The sequence below is a fragment of the Delphinus delphis genome, chromosome 1, assembly GCF_949987515.2.
Source record: "Delphinus delphis chromosome 1, mDelDel1.2, whole genome shotgun sequence".
Classification (NCBI taxonomy): domain Eukaryota; kingdom Metazoa; phylum Chordata; class Mammalia; order Artiodactyla; family Delphinidae; genus Delphinus; species Delphinus delphis.
In genome coordinates this window covers 107,481,600-107,503,715 of record NC_082683.1, presented here as the reverse complement: position 1 = coordinate 107,503,715, position 22,116 = coordinate 107,481,600, and the positions used below count along the sequence as shown (strand labels likewise).

The 22,116-nt window shown below is 36.5% G+C and overlaps 1 protein-coding gene across 1 annotated transcript in view; it reads right to left on the bottom strand.

The window, feature by feature from the left end:
- The window catches only part of VPS45 (vacuolar protein sorting 45 homolog), a 66,979-nt gene that overhangs the window by 11,519 nt on the left and 33,344 nt on the right, over nucleotides 1–22,116 (bottom strand). The window contains exon 14 of the mRNA XM_060029078.1: nucleotides 14,052–14,183. Within this exon, the coding sequence (XP_059885061.1) occupies nucleotides 14,052–14,183 (132 nt within the window). The remainder of the gene's footprint in view (nucleotides 1–14,051; nucleotides 14,184–22,116) is intronic.

The window sequence follows — 22,116 nt, the reverse complement described above, 5'->3', positions numbered from 1 at the left end:
CTCATTGCAGAGCACGGGCTCTAGGTGCGTGGGCTTCTGTAGTTGTGGCTCACAGGCTCTAGAGCACAGGCTCAGTGGTTGTGGCGCTCGGGCTTAGTTGCTCCGGGCTTAGTTGCTCTGTGGCATGTGGGATCTTCCTGGACCAGGGCTCAAACCCGTGTCCCCTGCATTGGCAGGCAGATTCTTAACCGCTGCACCACCAGGGAAGTCCCAAATTGATGATTTTTAAAAATTTGTTTATTTTTAAGAATCAGGAGCAGTTAACTTCAGGGTTGGAAGGGCATGGTGTGAAGCTATAAACGTAAAATTTTTCTGGCTGGCAAATTAGTATTTAAGCATCTTAAAAATGTTAATATTCTCTGATGCAGTAATTTCATCTCAACATTGCTAGTAGTGCATTGAATCTAGGATCCCAAAAATCTGAACCTGAATTCTAGCTTTGCACTTCCTTGCTATATGACCTAAGGCAAACTACTTAACTGTCTTCTCTTAATGTTTCAGTTTCTTCACTTGAAAATTGGAACCACAAGAATATTACCTTTCGGATCATGAAGATTAAATGAGATAATATATGAAATGAAGTCAGAAAATTGTCTGGCATATAGTACATGCCCAATTACTATTATCCCAAGTGAACAAATGGACAAGTGTGTAAAGATGTATATAAAATCATGTTTGTTATAGCACTGTTTATAAGAGTAAAAAAAATATAAACAATGAATATCAAAAAATATTTGTTTTGTTCACTGCAATATATCTAGTCTCAAGATAGCTCTTGGAATACATAGGTGCTCAGTAAGTACTTGCTGAGTGAACAAAAAACTGAGGATTGGTTAAATAATTTGTGGCATAATCGGACAATAGAATGCTATTCAGTTATTAAAAATGACATATATAAGTATTTTCATTGAAAGTACACGTATAGTATATTCCACTTTATTTAAACATACGTGTGTATACATTAATAGGAAAAAACCTAAAAGGGCATACATCAAGATGGTTGATATTTCCAATGGTGTGATGGTGGTAGTATGAATATTTTTATTATCTTATTTTTGCTTAACTGTATTAAACTTTTTTCCTATAAGGATTACGTATTGATTTTGTAACAAAACGCTATTTTTAATTAAAAAATATGTTTCAATGTACAAATAAATTGGAATCAGGGGACACAGATTTCAATCTTGGGTTAAATTTAGTTTTTTAAAAGAGCATCTTGTTACAGTTATTCATTTATATGCCTATTTTTCCATTAGACACTGAGATCTTCAACGACAGAATATGTCTTCATCTTTCTAACACCTTGCACAGTACTTTACACATAACAGTGCTCAATAAATGCTTGTCAGTGACAGGTGATACACTCCATCACAGCTCTTGGCAATGGTGTTTTAACACTTTGGTTACAGGAGAAAAGTAAACTCTCCCAAAAATCTCTACCAAGAGATGGTAGATGGTGATGGTTCCAACAGTTTCAAAACTGATTCTGAAATACCTACAAGTGAAGAAGTGTCCTCTGAATTCCTCTTCCTTTGAAATGTAAATTCTGTCACAGGATCCTAATTTTTCAGTAAATAATTCAGAGATCAAACCAACTCGTGGTTATAGGAGAAGGTCCAAGTCTCTAGTGTTACTTGTTTAGGTAGAAATCTATAAAGAACCTGTTGATAATATGAATCGGCATCCTCCCAGCTTCAAATCTATCTACAGAAATTCAAAATGCTAACTGTTTTCTAAGCTCTAAACTGTACTCTCTACAAAAAAAACACTAATGTCCTGACTTTGTCAGAATTATATTATTACCAAAGCTCAGGCATCATCTCGGGTAGTAATGAAACTAACAGCTGCCATTAGTTAATCAAGTTAGTCATTTTTATCCAAAGGGCAACACTGTCTTAAATCTCATTCTTAATTATCTTTGGATGACAGAAATCTTTAAACAAAACTAAATGATTCCTTACTTTTATACTGTTTTTTCTCTGCTTTGGTTTACAATATTTTTTAGTAGGCAGAAAGCTTCACATATTTTCCATTTGATAAAAACATATTTTGCTATCTTGTGACATTTATAAGCAAGGGATTTAAAAAAATTATAGCTAGGGCTTCCCTGGTGGCGCAGTGGTTGAGAGTCCACCTCCCGATGCAGGGGACGCGGGTTCGTGCCCCGGTCTGGGAAGATCACACATGCCGCGGAGCGGCTGGGCCCGTGAGCCATGGCCGCTGAGCCTGCGCGTCCGGAACCTGTGCTCCGCAACGGGAGAGGCCACAACAGTGAGAGGCCCGCGTACCGCAAAAAAAAAATTATAGCTAGATAAATCTTCCTAAAATATTATTTCAACTGAGTGCCCAGATTGGAAACAAACTGAGTTCAATTCCAGCTTTGCCACTTACTTACTAGCTCTATGACTTTGGACAAAGTACTTAACTACTCTAAGTCTCATCTGAAAAATAAGGTTGATGATAATAATAAAAACACCTACCTCACTGGGTTGTTATGAGAATTAAATAAAAATTAAATGAATAAAGCAGCACTATCCAATAGAAATGCAAAGCAAGTCACAAATGTGAGTGGCTATGTAATTTTAAATGTTCTAGTAAGCACATTAAAAAGGTAAAAAGAAATAAGTAACGTCAATTTTAATAGCATATTTGACTTAATCCATATATCTAAAACATTATCAACTTAAAAAATTATTAATGAGATATTTTACACTTTTTGTGTACTAAGTCTTTGAAATCCAATATTTTTTAATTTTTTTTTTTTTTGCGGTACGCGGGATGGACCTCTCACTGTTGTGGCCTCTCCCGTTGTGGAGCACAGGCTCCGGACGCGCAGGCCCAGCGGCCATGGCTCACGGACCCAGCCACTACACGGCATGTGGGATCTTCCCGGACCGGGGCACGAACCCGTGTCCCCTGCATCGGCAGGCGGACTCTCAACCACTGCGCCACCAGGGAAGCCCTCCAATATGTATTTTATACTTGTGGCGCACCTCAAACTAGACTAGCCACCTCTCAAGTGTTCAATAGTTACAAAGGCTAGTGGCTACATTTTGGATAGCACGGGTATAAAGTATTAAAACAGTGTCTAACACATAGTATATGCTAAATAAATTTTACTTCTTAGTGTCATCATAATCCCCTCTTAGGAGTTGCTATGGATCAGTGTTTTTCAAATCATGTGCTCATAACACCAGCTAATATCTGGTGGTTCTAGGGCATGTCACTAAATAACACTGAAATACATAGTAAGAAAACTATTTCTTTTCATCTATCTTTCTAACCATATCAAGGAAAAAATGTCAGTTTGGTACTACAGTGCTTTGTTTTTTAAAATTTTAATTTTTTAATTGAGATATAATTCATAGGCAATAAAATGTTCCACTTTTAAGGATATCATTTGATGATTCTAACCAATGTATACAGTCATGTAACCATCTTCTTGATCAAGATATAGAACACTTCCAACACCTGAGTTAGGGCTTCTAAAAACTCAAGAAACTAAAAAAAACCTTCAATAACAACAAGAGCCATGAAGTCAACCCCATGCCCTTGAATATATAATGTCAAACTGCTTTCCAGAAAAGTTAACGGATTTACACTTCTACTAGCAATATTTGAGACTGCCTCACTGTACATTTACCTTGGGGAAATATTCAGAGATAGGACAAGGGTTTATCAATGTACAAGATGCTTACTGCAGTATTTATATCAAGCAAAAAATTGTAAACAATCTAAATGTCAAATGGTAATGGTTAAACAGAGATACGTCCTTAAAATTGAAACTATAGAGCCATTAGGATCATTTTAAGTAATTTTAATAACATGGTAAAATGTTCTCAGTATAATTAAAAGTGGGCAAAGCAAGTACAAAACTTTATAGACAATGTAATGTGATCCTTATTACATCAAAAACAAACATAACACACACAAAACTCAAAAACCTTCAGGTAAAGAAAAAAACACTAGGAGAAAATATACCAAAATATTAACAGTGGTTAGCTCTGAGTTGTGTGGTAGTATGAATGATTTTGACTTTTATATTTAAATTTTTTTATTACAATGAGCATGAATTACTTGCGGGGGTGGGGGGAGCCTATTTTTCTTCATCTGTCTTTGCTAGTTAGAGAGAAAATAACTGAAAAATGAGACCATTAATGATTGTGCAGGCTTGTTAATGAGGGTTTATTTGAATCCAGTAGTGTTATAGAGAACCTACTATGTGTAGTCATTATTATTGGTTTGAAAGGGAATCTGGCAGTAAGAGGATTGTTGATCTAGGTTTACTTTTCCTCCTTGTCAAAAGTCTTAAGAAAGTACTGATCTGACTGACAGCACTGGGGAAGACTAAAGAGCTCTCCTCATCCACAGTTCAGGCAGGGCTCAGGTAATGTTGGCAGCACTACTAATACATTCACCTCACCTCCCTTTTCTACTCCACTTCTATCCTGTTTCTGAGAAGACAGAGGGATTTCTTCTATTGGGAGAACAATTCCATCCGTACTGATCTGGTTCTTGGCCTCTCAGCTCACACAGCTAACCTAACATGTCAACTGCTGCCAGCAAGGACCAGAACTCTTTAACACTGATTGACTTGTGAAGAGATAAGGCAAAAGCCAGCTCAAAACCCAAACCAAGGTGCTCATTTATTTGCAAGGTACGATCATGTGCTTCAGAAACACAACAAGAATAATGACTCAGTAGATGAATGCATAATGGGTGTAGTTCATTTATATATGTCTAGGAAACTTGCATTTTTATAATAACCCATATTCATTCTGAATATTTTAAGATAAATAATACTTCTCAATTCATATTAACTTGATCGCCAGGGTGATCCTGCTAAAATATAACTCAGATGTCATGGTTCTACTCAAAACTCTACAATACACACAAAAACTTGTACACAAATGTATATAGCAGCATTATTCATAATAGCCAAAAGGTGGAAATGACTCAAATGTCCATCACTGACATATGGATAAACAAAATATGGTATTTCATTTCACACAATGAAATATTAGTCATCCGTAGAAAGGAACGAAGTATTGATCTAGGCTACGACATGGATGAACCTTGAAAACATTATACTAAGTAAAAGAAGCCACTCACAAAAGACTATATATTGTATGATTCCATTTATATGAAATGTCCAGAACAGGGAAATCTATAGAGACAGAAAGTAGATTAGTGGTTCCTTAAGGCTGGGGGATTCTTTCTGAGGTGATGAAAATGTTCTAAAATTGACTGTGACGGTAGTTGCACATATCTGTGAATATACCAAAAACCAATGAATTGTATACTTTAAAGGGGTGAATTGTATGGTATATGAATTTTACTTCAATAAAGCTGTTAAAAAAAACCCCAGTGTCCTACAATGCTCTCTAACTCATAGTGAAAACCAGTCCTCAAAATAGTCTACAAGGCCGTCCACGATCAGGTGCCTGATACTTCCCTGACTGCAACCCCAGACTCTTCAGTCTCCTTGAATACACTGCATGATCCTGCCTTAGGACACAGCGTTGCTGTGCCTGAGATTCTCTTCCCCGCATCTGTTTTTGGCTCATTCCCTCAGCTCCTCCAAGTCTTTGCTCAAATCTCTTCTTAATGAGGCCTTTCCCGATACCATACTGAGCAGTGTGACTGAACCCTACTGCCTCTATGCATTACTGATTTCCCTTCACCTTGCTCTGCTTTTTTCCCCCATAGAATTTATCATCTTCTGATTTACTATAAAATATACTTATTTATTAAGTTATTGTTTATCTCTGTCTCTCTCTGCATTAAAATGTAAGCTTCTTGAGGATTAGGATCTTTGCTTTTATTCACAGAGGTATTCCAATATTCAGTAAATATTTGCTGAAAGAGTGAATGAACTATTGACTATGCTCTTCTCATTTGTTCAATAAATGTTTATGCTCTTCTCATTTGTTCAATAAATGTTTATCTATTCTAGAACTCATAACTAGGGCAATATTACTTCTGACTGTTTCACAAAGACTTTGGTGAAAATATATGTGGTGAGTAGAACAACCCATGTCATATATAATCTCAGAAGTTGAAATTTGACTTATTCCCCGCTAACTGAGGATCTATTAGGCCAGTATGACTAATGAGACAAATGAAGAGGGAAGTAGTAAGGGCCAGGGGGAAGTATATCCGTAAGATGTGCAAATACTGACACAGGAGATGACAGTCTGCACACTGCAAACTTGCATGGACCCCAGAGACATAACAGACTAACTGCTTAAGGCAAGCACTTGCATGTGTTCAGGTCACTGCTGAATCTATTTACCTAGATCCTTTTTCAGGGCAGGTTCTCTGCTTTGAAAAAGGCATGAAAATTATGCCTGTATAGAGGTCCCTGTTATCAGTTACTATCTTCTATTTCTTTGATTTCATTATGTATAAAAGGAGAAGGGAAAGCAATACAAAATTCATATTAAACTTCATATGGCTACGGAGAGAGAAGAAAATATTGACTACCTCTCTTCATTCAGAAGGCAGTTTTATTAAGAATGTTGCTAAGGAGATAATTAGTTTCTGCAAAGTTCCTTGGTGTCTTAGCAGCAAACACACACCATCTATTTTAAATAGTGTTTAAAGCTAAACAAAGATAATTACAATTACACATCATCAGAGCAGGTCCTATAGAAACAACTCATATAACTACAAAAGGCCTGTAGAACTCTGTTTCACTGTCTTCAGTGCTTGAAGCACTGAATAATATTGTCACAAAAGAACTATTTTAAAGAAATAAGGTACTTAAGAGAGAGCAGCTGAAATTAGAACTCTAAATGGCAAGTTGAATTTCAGATTCAACTAATGTATATTTATTTCCTTTTAAAATCTAAGGGACATTTTAAGTAGAACAAAAAACTTAAGAAATAAAAAATGTTAGAATTTTCAATGCTTTCACAGAGAATGGCAACCACATTTAACATGGAATAATAGTCCTTTATTCTTAAAAATAAAGCAGATATTTTATAATCAAAAAAACCCCTCTAAGTGACATTTATCTGCAGGTACCTTCTGGCTTAAAACTTAGCTTACTTATACACAGGCCCTATTCTCTCACCAAAAGTTACTTTCATTTCTGGAAATATGTCAGGGAGGGAAGGAAAGAATTGCTTTTTTTTTTTTTACGATACGTGGGCCTCTCACTGTTGTGGCCTCTCCCATTGCGGAGCACAGGCTCCGGTCCCGCAGGCTCAGCGGCCATGGCTCACGGGCCCAGCCGCTTCGCAGCATGTGGGATCTTCCCGGACCGGGGCAAGAACCCGTGTCCCCTGCATCGGCAGGCGGACTCTCAACCACTGCCACCAGGGAAGCCCAGGAATTGCTTTTTATTTTTTGGTTTTGTTTAAAACTAAGATTTTGTTTCAATTCACAGTGAAGGCAATCTCAATGTATTTTAGAAACAGAAGGTATCCCAGGATGAAGGCTGTTAAAATTGCTACATGTGAGGTTCATGTGATTTTCTAGGATGCAAGAGACGAGTTTTGACCCATCTACCTATTACATTAAGTATCTTGCTCCAAATCATAAACTAGTAAGTGGTAGTGCTGGGATCTGACTTCAAAATAAATCTGTCATAATCTCAGATTTTATTTAATACATCAGGGAAATCAAGTGACCTGTATCACAGAAATATCTTGCAATTGGCATTTCCCACTCTGCAAGGATAGTAGCTTCTATATCAGCATATAACACTCTGAGCTACAAGATATGATTTCTTTTTTCTTTTCTTTTTTTCAGTTGCACCGCAGGGCTTGTGGGATCTTAGTTCCCCAACCAGGGACTGAATCCGGGCCATGGCAGTGAAAGCGCGGAGTCCTAACCACTGGACCGCCAGGGAATTCCCAAGATATGATTTCTTTTCTGCTTATTACAATGCTCACCAATCCAGATCTTTGTGGGGCATATCATATTTTACATAATTCCAAGTATAAAAAGAGGGCACGGAGCTTCCCTAGTGGTGCAGTGGTTAAGAATCCACCTGCCAATGCAGGGGACACAGCTTCGAGCCCTGGTCCAGGAAGATCCCATATGACATGGAGCAACTAAGCCCATGAGCCACAACGACTGAACCTGCATGCCACAACTACTGAAGCCCGCGTGCCTAGAGACTGTGCTCTGCAACACGAGAAGACACCGCAACGAGAAGCCTGCGCACTGCAACAAAGAGTAGCCCCCACTCGCTGCAACTAGAGAAAGCCCGCGCACAGCAGCGAAGACCCAACGCAGCCAAAAATAAATAAATAAAATAAATTTAAAAAAAAAAAGAAAAGCTTAAAAAGTGGGCACTTATCATGGCACATCTAAAAGTATACTCTGTTTCCTGGTTGCCATAGTCTCTCAAAATAATACTTCTGCACGGTAGAGTTTTGAGGTTAAGGCTGTGTCTTTGTCACTTATTCCTTTGGACTTTTAAGAAATAATCCATGTATTACATAGGAAATTGCACAGACTCCCACAAAAATTAAACCCTAACAATTCACAGAAACAAATTGTTCAACTTCTCCCCCCATATTTTATTGCTGCTCACAGCAGCCCTACCATATCCAGGTATAAAACTGAGTTTTAAAAAATATTAACCTTCCCATTTACTGAGAGTCTGGGATTTCAATATGTATTAAGAGTTGTGAACTCTTAATTACTTAACAGTCTAGTAATACCCAAGGTAATCCACATTCATCATGAAAATTGAGCCTTTCCTCTAAAAGCTGAAACTGTTGCTTTCAATTACTTAAGCCTTTACAATAACTGGACTCTGAAATACAAATTGCACTATCTTCTTACTGATAGTGAAAAATTTCACTATTTACTTATTGCTGGAGGCTATATATTTATGAAAGTAAATTAAAAAAACCAGATTTTGGAACATTTATGTATTGCAAACATTAAATTTTTTCCAGGTTGTTAATTACCATAGCAACACCCTCTTCCTAAAAATTTCATTGATCAGGGACCACTGAACAATCCCATTCAAGATTTTATTGACCCTTCTATTGCTTAAGGATATCTGCTCAAATGTAATTTAGTGTACTGCTTAGCATATTGTTAAGTCAGACAAAGAAATACTGAGCTGGCTAGCTGGGAGAATCTAGTATAAAGCTTTTACAAAGCTGCCTTACTTTTTTTTTTTCCCTGCCTTTCTTAATTTTATATTAAAGATTATTTTCTCAGGACCTGGGACACTAATTTAAGGAAAAACCTAGATGTTTAGGTCCTCCCCTATTTTTAATAATAAAATGCAGTTTTATTCACAGTACTATTAATTAGCCAAACACATCTGAAAATATATGCATTTTTATTTCTATGTAATATGACTAAATTACAAAGAAATATATAAAAATCTTTGCCAATCTATCTTTCCATCTAAATCCAAAGTATTTTCAAAATTGAGATACAGATGTTTAGTTTTAAACGTCTAATGTTTCAAGTTAAAGAGAAAATGCTATAGTTCTTAAGTATGGGCCATGGGGCTACAAATACTCAATGGGAAATATTAACTCTCAGAAAGATCATTTAAAAGTCAATTAGTCTTTCTGAATTCTGATATTAAAGTCTATTTAAAAGCAGATAATTATATATACATTCATGAGAGAACTCATTTAGATTAAGAAAATAAAATCCATTATGGCTATCTAGTAATAAAACATTTTGAACACTAAATTATTAAATATTATTTAGAGAACAATACAGTGTCAGGCATTCAAGTAATACTTATGAAGGAAATGCACAGTGATTAAAAGCATGGACTCTGGCTTTGAGTCTTGGCTCTAGCCATGTTTACTTGGGCAAGTTATTTAATCTCTCTGCCTCAGTTTCCATATACAGAGTGGAGATAATAGTACATACCTTATGAGGATTAAATGACTTAATATATGTAAAGTACTTAGTAAAGTTCCTAGCACATAGTAGATACTCAATAAATATTTATTTTTATTATTATTTATTTATTTTTTTTGCGGTACGCGGGCCTCTCACTGTTGTGGCCTCTCCCATTGCAGAGCACAGGCTCCGGACGCACAGGCTCAGCGGCTATGGCTCATGGGCCCAGCCGCTCTGCGGCATGTGGGATCTCCCTGGACCGGGGCACGAACCCGTGTCCCCTGCATCGGCAGGCGGACTCTCAACCACTGCGCCACCAGGGAAGCCCTATTATGATTATTTTTATTAGCAGCAGCAGGAACAAAGGGAGGAACTTGCATAAAATAGTAGCGATAGCATTGTGTCACTCTGTGCTCAAAATTATTCAATGGTACCCCCACAGACTACTGAATTAGGTACAAAATCCTCAGTCTGACATTTTAGGATGCACGGTTAAGCTTCCAAATACTACCTAAGAGTTTTCAAATTAGAGTAAACTTCGCATAATGTCACTACCATTTTAAACTTTTCCAAGATCATAACCACACTTACACTTCGATTTCTGAAATCAAGGCCAACTAGATAAGGCGAAATTAAATAAAACACATAGAAATGCTGGATAAAAAATGACATACATACTTTTAAATGAATAGCTTAACCTCTTAAGAAATTAAGGGAAATCTCCAAGAGTCATCACAAAAAGGGAACCAAAATTTAGGTTGATAAGTATAAACCAATGCTTTTAACTACCCAATATATATATGCCAATGTTCATAATATGCCAATGTTCATAAACAAGGGCACTGTATTTTAACAGCTGCAGAGGGTCAGGAGACAGGGCTTAGGCCTCAGTAAGAAAGGGAATTAGAATTAAGACTCTCGCATAATGTAGAGGCCCTCACTGAAAAGAGAGAATAGAAAAACAAAAATCTTCTATCTGCACAGGAAGATCACAAGGAAACTTGAAAATAAACCAGTATAAAGCTCTGCATGGTTCAGGAACCCTTTAGTACAGAAATTAACATTAAAAAAAGTTCTGAACTGATAATACTCTTTGGGTACGTGGCCTAAATGAAAGACAAACTACACAGAAGAGATATATCTTCAACTTAGGCTCCGAATGAGTCCTGTGAGTCTTCTTTAAGATAACTCGTAATACAAAATTACATGCAGAAATGAGCCATCAGGAGCTAATGTCAGCAGACACAACAGCAGAATTAGACCTCCAAGTACTTCAGATTATAGAATTAATGTGGTTAAATAAAAATTTGAAAAGGATTTGAAAACATGAGAAGAAGAAATTAATGAAAAATCAGGCAAGTTTGAAAAAGAAGCAAATAGAAATTACAGGCATACAAATATTACCTTTGAAATTAAAAACTGAATGTACAAATTAAACACAGATTATACATAGCTGAAGAGAGAATTACTGAACTGAAATACTAATGTGAAAAAAAGTACACAGAAGGCAGCACAGAGAGATAACAGGTGGATAATATAAATAAGAGGTTAAGAGACATGAAAATAGATAAATGCCTAACATATAGCTCCCAGGAGTTCCAGAAGGAGAGAACAGAATAATTGGGGAAAAAATGCAATATTCAAAGAAATAACGACTGGAAAATTTCCAGAAATTATGCCAAACATGTATTTTCATACTAAGTAACATAAATAAAAATAAATCCATATTTAGATACGTAATACTGAAACAAGAATACCAAAGACAAAAAGATAAAAAGAGCCAGAGAAGAAAATATTGCCTACAGATGAAAAACAATTGTACCGAGAGTAGACTTCTTAAGAAGTCTACTAAGAAGCAACAATTGAAAATAGTTGCTTGTCTTCTTTTTTGGGGGGCGGGGCCACACGGTACTGGCATTCGGGATCTTAGCTCCCCAGGGATTGAATCCACGCCCCCTTGCAGTGGAAGCATGGAGTCTTAACCACTGGACTGCCAGGGAAGTACCAGTATTCCACTGTCTTCTGATTTCTAAGTGCTGAAAAAAACTATCAATATCAACCTGAAATTCTAAACTTAGCTAAACTAAGATATTTTTAGACAAAAACGTCAAGTTGACCAGAACCTGAAAGAAGTACTAAAAGAGGTTCTTTAGTAAGAAGAATACTGGATCAGAAAGAAGGGCCAGGATGAAGAGGGGGGAGAGGCAAATATGTAGGTAAATCTAAACAAATATTGACTATTGAAAATAATAATGATTCATTTGGGGATTATAAAAACAAAGTAGAACCAATATGCTGGACAATGACAGCTTGTAAGTTGGGAGTAAGGTGATTAGAGATTCTTCTAAGGATCTGTTTGTGAGAAAGGCAGAAATAGATTAATTTTAACCACTCTTTCTTCATTCATTCAACAATTATCTTTTATGGACAGGTAAAACTAATATATAATAACAGAAGTCATAATAGTTATTATTTTGTGTGGAGTTGTGCAAAGAAGGGGACATGAGGAATAAGGGAGGCTTCTAGAGATACTGGTGACATTCTATTATTTGATCTGTGTGGTGGTTACATAGATGTAATCATTTTGTGCTATTTCATTGCTTATCATTTGTATACTTTTCTGTATGTAATGAAGTATGTACATGTAATATTTCTATAAAGTTTATAAAAGGAAACTACTGCACAGTTTACACCAAAATAAAATTTTGATAGATTATAAATATATAACTTTAAATACAAGTCCTAAAAATAATGGAAAAAACAGAGGTTAGTATTTATATAATCTTGACTGGGAAAGAACTTTCTAAGCATGACATCAAAGGCAGAAATCACTGGTAACTTTGACTACTTTAAGTAAAAAAAAAAAAAAAGTTTTATACAACAAAACACTGTGAATAATATAAAACAAAAATATCAAATAGAGGAAAATATATTTTGCAAATATATTAGAAAATGGTCAATATCCTTAATTATACAGATATAATTCTTGCAAAGAATATGAACTGGCAATTCACAAACAGAAATATATAAATGGCCAGTGAGCTCTGGAAACTGACCAAGAGGTTAACTAATCTGCCTAAATTCATAAAAACAGTAAGAGGGAAATATTCAAATCCAGCCAATCTTACCTTTCAATTAATATTTGTTTAATAAATGAATGATTATATATTTAAGACTATAAGATGTTTTTATCATAGACTACAAAATGCAGGTTATAAAACAGAATGTACAATGAGGCAAATAATAATACAAAGTGAAAAAGTACACAACACCTCTAATGCCTCCCTGTGTATCTATGTATACATGGCTCAGCGTGGATCTCTCAGGGTCCCCAAACGTTAAATTCAATTATCTGTCTTTCCTACTCTTAGTTTCCAAATTAATCTTCCTAAAATACTATGACCTTCTTGTAATTTTATTGCTTAAAACTTTCAATGATTCCTCATTTTCTACACAAGAAAGTAGAAAAAAATTCCTCAGCATGGAATTCAAGACCTTCTACAATTATGGCATTCAATCAACCTTTTCACTTATTACACACATTCCAGTTAATTGACTACTTGCTGTTCTTTTTCTATGTATGTCGCCTATAGTTTTCTGTAACTTGTTCATGTGGTTAAATCTGCCTAGAATGTACTCTCCCTCCATATGTCCATTTTTTATCCAAGGCTCAGGTTATACACTATCTTCTCCATGAAACATTTGCTAGTTTCTCTTAGCCACTCTGAGAATCATGGCTCTTTTATGTCTCTCTCCAGACACTTATTTTCTTATTTTTTATGTTCTATCTTTCCTAATAGACAATCACTTACTTGAGGCAGGATATTTATCTTCTTCATCTTTGTATTCTTCTTACTAAATATTTACTGAATGAATGTACTTAATCAACAAAACAGAAAAACTCACAGAATTCAATAGCATTATGTTTGGGTATCTTTAAAATGCCAGTCTGTTCCTTGAACATAAGAAACAAAACTGTTAACAGTGAAGATTGGTCATTACTCTCCAGGTCTTTGACTGAATTAAGTGATTTATGAACTTAATAGAGTATACATCCTTCATCTCACACAAACTCTAAATTATTCTATGAACTGATGCATTTTGGTCTACAGCAGTTTGGTCAGCACTGACCTTACTTTTCCTACATAAAGGGAATTTAAGCCTACCTCTCTGGGAAAGGGGAAAGAGTTATAGGACTGAATGTTCTCCCTTACCTTTTCGTGTTATGCACAGTGGTTCCCCCCAGGACAATCCTCACTCCAGGAGTGGTACGGTTCAGGTTATAAACTGTTAGAGCCTCTTCATAGGTGGCTCCTCCAATTATAAACACAATGATATCCTGAGGTCTACAATAATGAAGGAAGTTAATATCATAGGATAAGGGGGAAAAAAGGCAAAATTTGCTGTTACTATCATATACACAGTTTTAATTTCTGAATCTTTCTTTTTTGGTAAAGGAAGCAGAATTAAAGCAGAATAGAATAAAAGGTTTAAAAAAAGTTTTAATTATCTGAAATTGGCAGGAAACAGAGCAGGAAATGCTGAATAGTGATTTGCTTTCTGTTTATGAGCGGATGTCATAATTTCTGTGCTGTGGATTTCAGAATAGCACAATAGTGTTTGCTGGAACCAAATGTAGGAATATTCTTTTATATTCAAGAGGCTGAAGAGTACTTCACTGTGATATGGTATCAATATAGCAGTAATTTATGCTTGTACTACACATCTCCTTTCACGTATAAGCCCTTCGTCAAATACTTAGTACAGTGTCATTACAATGGCTTCTGTCCAAGGACCTCAAAGTATTTTGGAAAGTACTGGTATATTTGGATGTCCCCATAACACGGGAACAAGAAACATTTAGTATTTTGAGTGCAAAAAAAGAATGGGATACATAAATTAATGGCGCTTCTAGAAATCCACCTCTTCTTAAAATCTTTGTTCCTCAATCCTTTGATAAACCAAGAAAAAGAAACCATGGAAACAAAAAACCAGTGGGTGTAGTTTTGACACTGGACATGCTGACGCATCAGCTCAGTCACTAGCCTCATTTAGGTTGCACTGCAGTTTTACGGTGCTTCAATCTTTATGAAAATAGCTTTATAACAAAAGTGAGTGGTCCTCCTATTAGATCCTTCTGAAGATATGAACAAGAAGGAGATCACATTATTTTCAAAACTGTTAAAGTCTGCCTTGTTTTTCTTTTCTCATGCCACCAAGAGAAGATAAAATTACTTAATCTTAGTAGGCAAATAATTTTGTTAAATCACTTACCGGCCATTATTTAAAATGACATCAAGCAAAGCAACCATTTTGGAGGTTATAGCACAAAACTAAATAAAAATATCTTTAGTCAAAGGATGTACATGCTTATGTATAAATCATGGAAAGAAACCCAACAACCAACCCTACATTTCCTTTCTGTTTGTCTCTCTGTCTCTTTCTAAAACACCTTGAAGGAATCACTAACTGAGAGAGTATTTGTTCTTGTGGGACTTCATGAAAACAGAATCAGATGTTGTGGCTATTTAAAAATGTTCTGGTGCAGCCACTATGGAAAACAGAATGGAGGTTCCTCAAAAAACTAAAAATAGAGTTGCCATATGATACAGCAACCCCACTCCTGGGCATATATCCAGACAAAACTATAATTCAAAAAGATACATGCACCCCTATGTTCATGGCAGCATTATTCACAATAGCCAAGACATGGAAACAACCTAAATGTCCACTGACAGATGAATGGATAAAGAAGATGTGGTACATGTATACAATGGAATACTATTCAGCCATAAAAATGAATGAACTAATGCCACTTGCAGCAACATGGATGGACCTAGAGATTATCACTTACTAAGTGAAGTAAGTCAGAAAGAGAAAGATAAATACCATATGATATCACTTATATGTGGAATCTAAAATATGACACAAATGAACTTATCTATGAAATAGAAACAGACTCACAGACACAGAGAACAGACTTGTGGTTGCCAAGGGGGGGATGGGGGATGGGGGAGGGATGGACTGGGAAGTTGGGATTAGTAGATGTAAACTATTACATATAGAATGGATAAACAACCAGGTGCACAAGGAACTATGTTCAGTATCCTGTGATAAACCATAATGGAAAAGAATGTATATATTTGTATAACTGAATCACTTTGCTGTACAGCAGAAATTAACACAACATTGAAAATCAACTATACTTCAACAAAAAAAAAACTTAAAAAAATAAATGTAAGAATGTTCAGATAATCTCTGAATTGCAGAGATACCCAACAAAGGCTCCCAATAATGAAGGGGTGATTATTTTGCAATTGATCTAGCAGAGTCAATTATGACATTTCTATGTGAACTTGGGACTTAAAATCATGCCTTTGAAATGCTACATTTTAAGACAAGGTAAGCTTCATTTGAATCTACCCACCTGAAACAATGTATTTAGCATCATGACGCTTTAAGTGTTCCATAGTGTTATATTTTCTACAATCATTTTTTGTTACTTTAAAATATACTGTTTTGGGGAACTCCCTGGCAGTCTGGGGGGTGGGACTCTGTGCCTCCACTGCAGGGGGCCCTGGTTCCATCCCTGGTCACAGAACTAAGATCTTGAAAGCCACGCGGCATGGCCAAAAAAAAAAAAAAAAAAAAAAAAAAAAATTATAAAGTAAAATATCTGTTTTTGACTAGATAAATGTTTGCACATGGTAGAATATAAAAAAAGGGCATATTGTAAAAAAAAGTAAGTTTCCTTCTCACCTCAGTCCTCTTGCACCCCAGTTTCTCTCTAGAGGCAAACACTATTACTCATCTCTTATGAATATCCTTTCAGAGAGACTATCTATGTGTATATACATATATTTACAAATTTACATATTCATATTATAAGATACATGCATATGTATGTATATATTTAATATATATTTTATATACAGTCTATAAACTGCATTTTATATATAGTTGTGTGGACATACTGCGCATTTTAAATTTTGGTAGGTATCTCCAAGGTGTTCTACAGATGTCATTCTATGAGCAATTCAGGAAAGTGCCTATTTTTCCACATCCTGTCAGTACTGTGTATTATCAAGGCTTTTGGTCCTTTTAAACTAAGTTGATCACTTGCTCCTCCTCAATACTTTCTTCACTTGGTTTCCAGGACATCACATTCTTTTGGTTTTCTTCTTACTTCATTAGTTGACATTTTTCAGTGTCTCTTCATGGTCTCATCTCATCTCCCTGATATCTTTATTTCTTTTCTTTTCTTTTTTTTGGCTGTGTGGGGTCTTAGTTGCGGCACACAGGATCTTTCGTTGTGGCACGCTGGCCCTTTGTTGTGGTGTGCAGGCTTCTCTCTAGTTGCAGCGCACGGGATTCTCTCTAGTTGTGGCATGCGGGTTTTCTCTCCCTAGTTGTGGTGCGAGGGCTCCAGAGCGTGGGATCTGTAGTTCGTGGCGCGTGAGCTCAGTAGTTGTGGCATGTGGGCTTAGTTGCCCCATGGCGTGTGGGATCTTAGTTCCCTGACCAGGGATCAAACCCACGTCCACTGCATTGGAAGGCAGATTCTTTACCACTGGACTACCAGAGAAGTCCCTCACTGAACCTCTTAATGGTAGAGTGTCCAGAACCCATTCACCGGTCCTCCTTTCTTCTTGATCTACACTTACTCCCTATATCTGTGTAATGTAGTAGCTACTAGCCACATATGGCTATTTAAATTTAAATTAATTAAAATAAAATAAAAAATTCAGTTCCTCAGTGGAACTAGCCATATTTCAAGTGCTCAATAGTCACATGTAGCTAGTAGCTACCTTATTAGATAGCATGGATATAGTACATTTCCATCATTGTAGAAAGTTCTATTGAACTGCACTTCCCTAGATGATCTCAACCAGTTTTGTGGTTTTTAAATACATTTATCTGCTGATGACTCCCAAATCTCTATCTCCAGCCCAGACTGCTCTTCTAAATGCTAGACTTAAGCATCTGTCTAATCGACATTTCTACTTGGCTGTTTAGTTTATTTCTGAATTCGGCATGTCCAAATCCCTAATCCTCTCCCCCAGGCTTGTTCCACATATAGCTCTCCCCATCTTAGTGGATGGCCAACCTATCTTTTCACTTGCTTAGGACAAAACTTTGGAGCCATCCTAACTTCTCCTTTATGGCTGCAGATATAGCGAGAGGAAGAGAGGGAGAATCTTGAATCTTATAGGCCATGGGGGGATCACCGAAGGGTTTTAACAGGTGACCATGATCAAACTTGCTTTTCTGAAGGAAAATTTTGGCAGCTATGTGAGAATGAATTGGGAGCTGCTGGTGGGAAAACCTGGAGAACAAAAGTCTACTGTAAGACTTTTGGGAAGATGTGATAAAAGTTGGAACTAAAGAAATACCAGAAGTGGAGGGGAAGGACTGGATATAGAAGACACAAAAAATGTAGACTCTTCATTCAGTAGTTGGTCAATGATTAAATGTGAAGGATGAGGATAAAGGAAGAATCTGTGATAACTTCAAGTATTCTGGTTTTGGTGACTAGGTATAGTGGTTTAAGTTTGAGAACAAAGAAAGCAAGACTGACTGAATTAAGACAAAAACATGCTGTTTTTGAGATACCTGTGGAACATCCCAATGGAGATGTCCACCAGACATCTGGACATTGAGACCTGATGATGTCCCTGAATACAGGTGGCAGCTGAAGCCGTGGGAATAGATGAGTTCTACCTAGGGGGATCATGTAGAATGAGAAGAGAACCAAAAGACAGAGTTTGGGAGGATTCTTTAACATCTACAGGATAAGCAAGAACAGTAGCTAGCAAAGGCAATTGAGAAGGAAACTGTCAGAAAGGTAGGAGGAGAACCAGAGGGAGAGGCCAAGGGACAAGTGAGTTTGAAGAACAGAATGGTTAAGTGTTAAATGCAGTAGTGAGGTAAATAAGTGAGGATTGAAAGAGACCACTGTGCACATTCCTGCAATGTGATTTCGCAAGAAGAGTTTCAGTGTATTAGAGTGGAGCAAGAAGCCAGGGTACATGGATTGAAGAGGTGAGAAGTGAAGATAGCGACTTTATCCAAGAAGCTTGACTGAAGAGAAGACAGGTTAGAGGAGAATCCAGGCTCAAGGGCTTTAAATACATTACTTAACAGGAGAAACTTCAGTATGCGTGTAGTCTGTGGAAAAGTAATTAGAGGAAGACAAGCTGAAAATACAGAAGAAGGAAGGAGGGAGAGGGAGAAGAAGGGGGAGAGAAAGAGAGAGAGGAGAGAAAGTGGAAATAATTACAGAAAGTGCAAGTAATTACAGAGAAAGGCTTCCTTCAATGATGGTAGGAGTCTAAAATGAGTGTTGGCAGAGAGGTTAGTTCTGAATTGGAAAAGAGGATGTATTTCCTTTAGAATGAAGGAAGGAGATTAGGTAGATATATGTAACTAAGTTTATAAACATGGGGGCTAGACACTGAGGGAGCTAATGTCTGACAGACTCAATTTTTTCCACTGTGAAGTAGGAAACACTGGTGTGGGTCAGGTGACTTAGACATTATGGAAAACATTCTAAACTGATGTAGTGAATGAGACAAAGAGAGAGAACTACTAAGTTTGACTGAGTATCCCTGAAGGCCCAAGTGAAGTGAGAAACAGTGAATTTGTAGTGGCCCTAATCTATAATTTGTATGATTTCCTCTAGTAGCACAGAAAAGAGTTATGAGCCTTAAGCCTAAATTATTAATCCAATATTAATCTGGTGCTTTAGGCTGCAGGGAAAGAGGTTCTTTATAAACTTATAGGAAAGCATTACCACTGTTCACGAATGACTAAAATTTTCTATACTATCAAGGTTTTTTTCCTTCAAGTATTTGCCTCCAGTTACTGGCCAGCTTTTTCTTGCTGAAAAAGGTCATTTGCTTAGGACGAGTTGTATAATTGTGATAGCAATAGTTTTCTACCAAGTATGATAAACTCTCAATTATTTGGGGACTGAATATTCAGGCAAAATACAGGTTCTTGTCTTTTTCTACATCTGGTATGTGTTGTTTCAATTCTTACTAATATTTCTACAGAAGGGGAAGGGGAATATGAACATCTAAAACTCAAGTTCAGCTCTTGTCAGGATCTTTAGGGGTATATTTCATAAGAAAGAGATCAAATAAACTACAATTGGTTGTAATTTTAAAAACTGGTATGAGTTCCTGTAACTTTTACCATAGTATTACCCTCAAGAATATACACTAAATTTCTAAGGATATATATTTTTAAATCTTCCCACTATATTGGTTCTAGAGGTACGAATGATCTGAGATAATAATGGCTTCTGAAGTGCAGTGCCAACTGGTTTAATAGTCATTAAAGAATGAGTTCTTTGGGAAAAAAAATTCCAGTGTTATAAGAACGTGCCATCAAGGAGACTGAGGACTCTACCAACAGTTTGGTCTGTGTTGTAACTATCTAGGGTCAGCCTAGGTGGAAAACAGGAGGAAAAAAAAAAGGCTGTTACAGTATTCAGAAACAATAAAATCCTCAAACCTGAAATGAGTTTTTTTTTTTGCCAGAAAATGAGTATTTTTTTACAGTAACGTTCCATAAGCAGTGCTCTTGATGTTGAGGGACAAATCTAGCTTGAGACCCTTTATGCAGCTTATCTTGAGTAAATACTCATGAATTACACAGAACACTCCATTAAGAAGAAGGGAAGCAGGTTTCTCCCTTACAGGGGTACAGTGACTGATGAGAAGAATTAGACAGTAACACTTTTGTTTTGAGCTCTTGATCCGGTAAGTCAATTTAAAAAGCAGCTAAGGGACTTCTCTCTGGTCCAGTGGTAAAGAATCCGCCTTCCAATGCAGGGGACGCGGGTTTGACCCCTGGTCAGGGAACTAAGACCCCGCATGCCACAGGGCAACTAAGCCCATGCGCCACAACTACTGAGCTTGCACGCCTCAACGAGAGAGCCCACGTGCCGCAACTAAGACCCAACGCAGCCAAAAATAAATAAAATAAAATAAATAATAAATAAATCTTAAAAAAAAAAGAAAAGCAGCTGGGTGGAGTAGTAAGGATCACCCTGGAAAATGATGTCGCTTTTCCATAGCTGCCCTCTGCCTATCACCTGTCTCTAGACTATATATCTTTCTTATGGAAAAGAAAGGCAAGAACTGGGAAGGAATAAATTCAAGCAGGTTTCTAACATAGCCAGAGAACACTATTCTTTAGTCTGATAATTTCAGGGTGCCAGAGTATTTTCATATTGATGGAGAGGGAAGAAGATGCCACAGGTGGTAACTGTGGGTGTAGGTTATATCAGTGTAACGACAAAACTTACATGTAGGGATAGGCTCTTAGAGCTTGACTCAGTTGTGTACCTAACAAAGATGACTATGTCACATTTGGTTATGAAAACATTAATAAATGTTTTCCTGAGCCTCCTACTACTTAGTCAGGCTGGCTTAAGGAGGAACACTGGTGAAAAAAAAAATTAAAAAAACATCCCTGACATTTTTCCTTTTAATTCGTTCCCCTGGTGAATTTTAAAAGTAGATGTTCTGATGAGGCCAACAGTAAAACATACAGTAAATCATTTTTATATGATGGTTGAAGCTAAGTGGAATACACAAGTTCAATTCTTTGTACACATCTTCCTGTGCTCTGTAATTCACCATAGCAACCAAAAGCATTAATTAATGCAGATAGCAAACATTAGAAAACACCAGTCTGTTCATGCTGTTATGTGTGTGTATATATATATATATATATATATATATATATACACACACACACATATACATACAAGGACACCTTGAGAACCCAACCAATTTATATCCTATTGTATTAGAAAAATAAAAAAATTTTCACACACAGTGTTTCTGGAAATCATTGCTTTAATCGTTAATCATTCAGTTAAGCAGAAAAACAAACTTTTAAGAGGCAGTATTTTATCTACTTTGTGGACTGTTACACTTATGGCTAAAATTCAAATTTTTGAAGCTAGTACTTACAGGTAGTAAAGATCATATGAGCATTGACTGTAGGAAAAAAGGCCAATGAGAAAGGACTGCTGCTTTCATAGAAACAAAAACAACAAGATTCTACTAAATTTGTATAAATGTGAAAGCGTACTTCCTTTTTGAATTGACTAATTCTGGAATGCATGACCAGATAGCTCTCTTTTCTCACCAAATGTTTAAGTTGCTTGTTTTTATCAGGGGTAAGAAGCAATTCTGGAGCAAGAAAAAAAAAACTCTAGCCTGATAAATAGGATATGTGGGAGTCCCATCTGCCGAGAAAGAG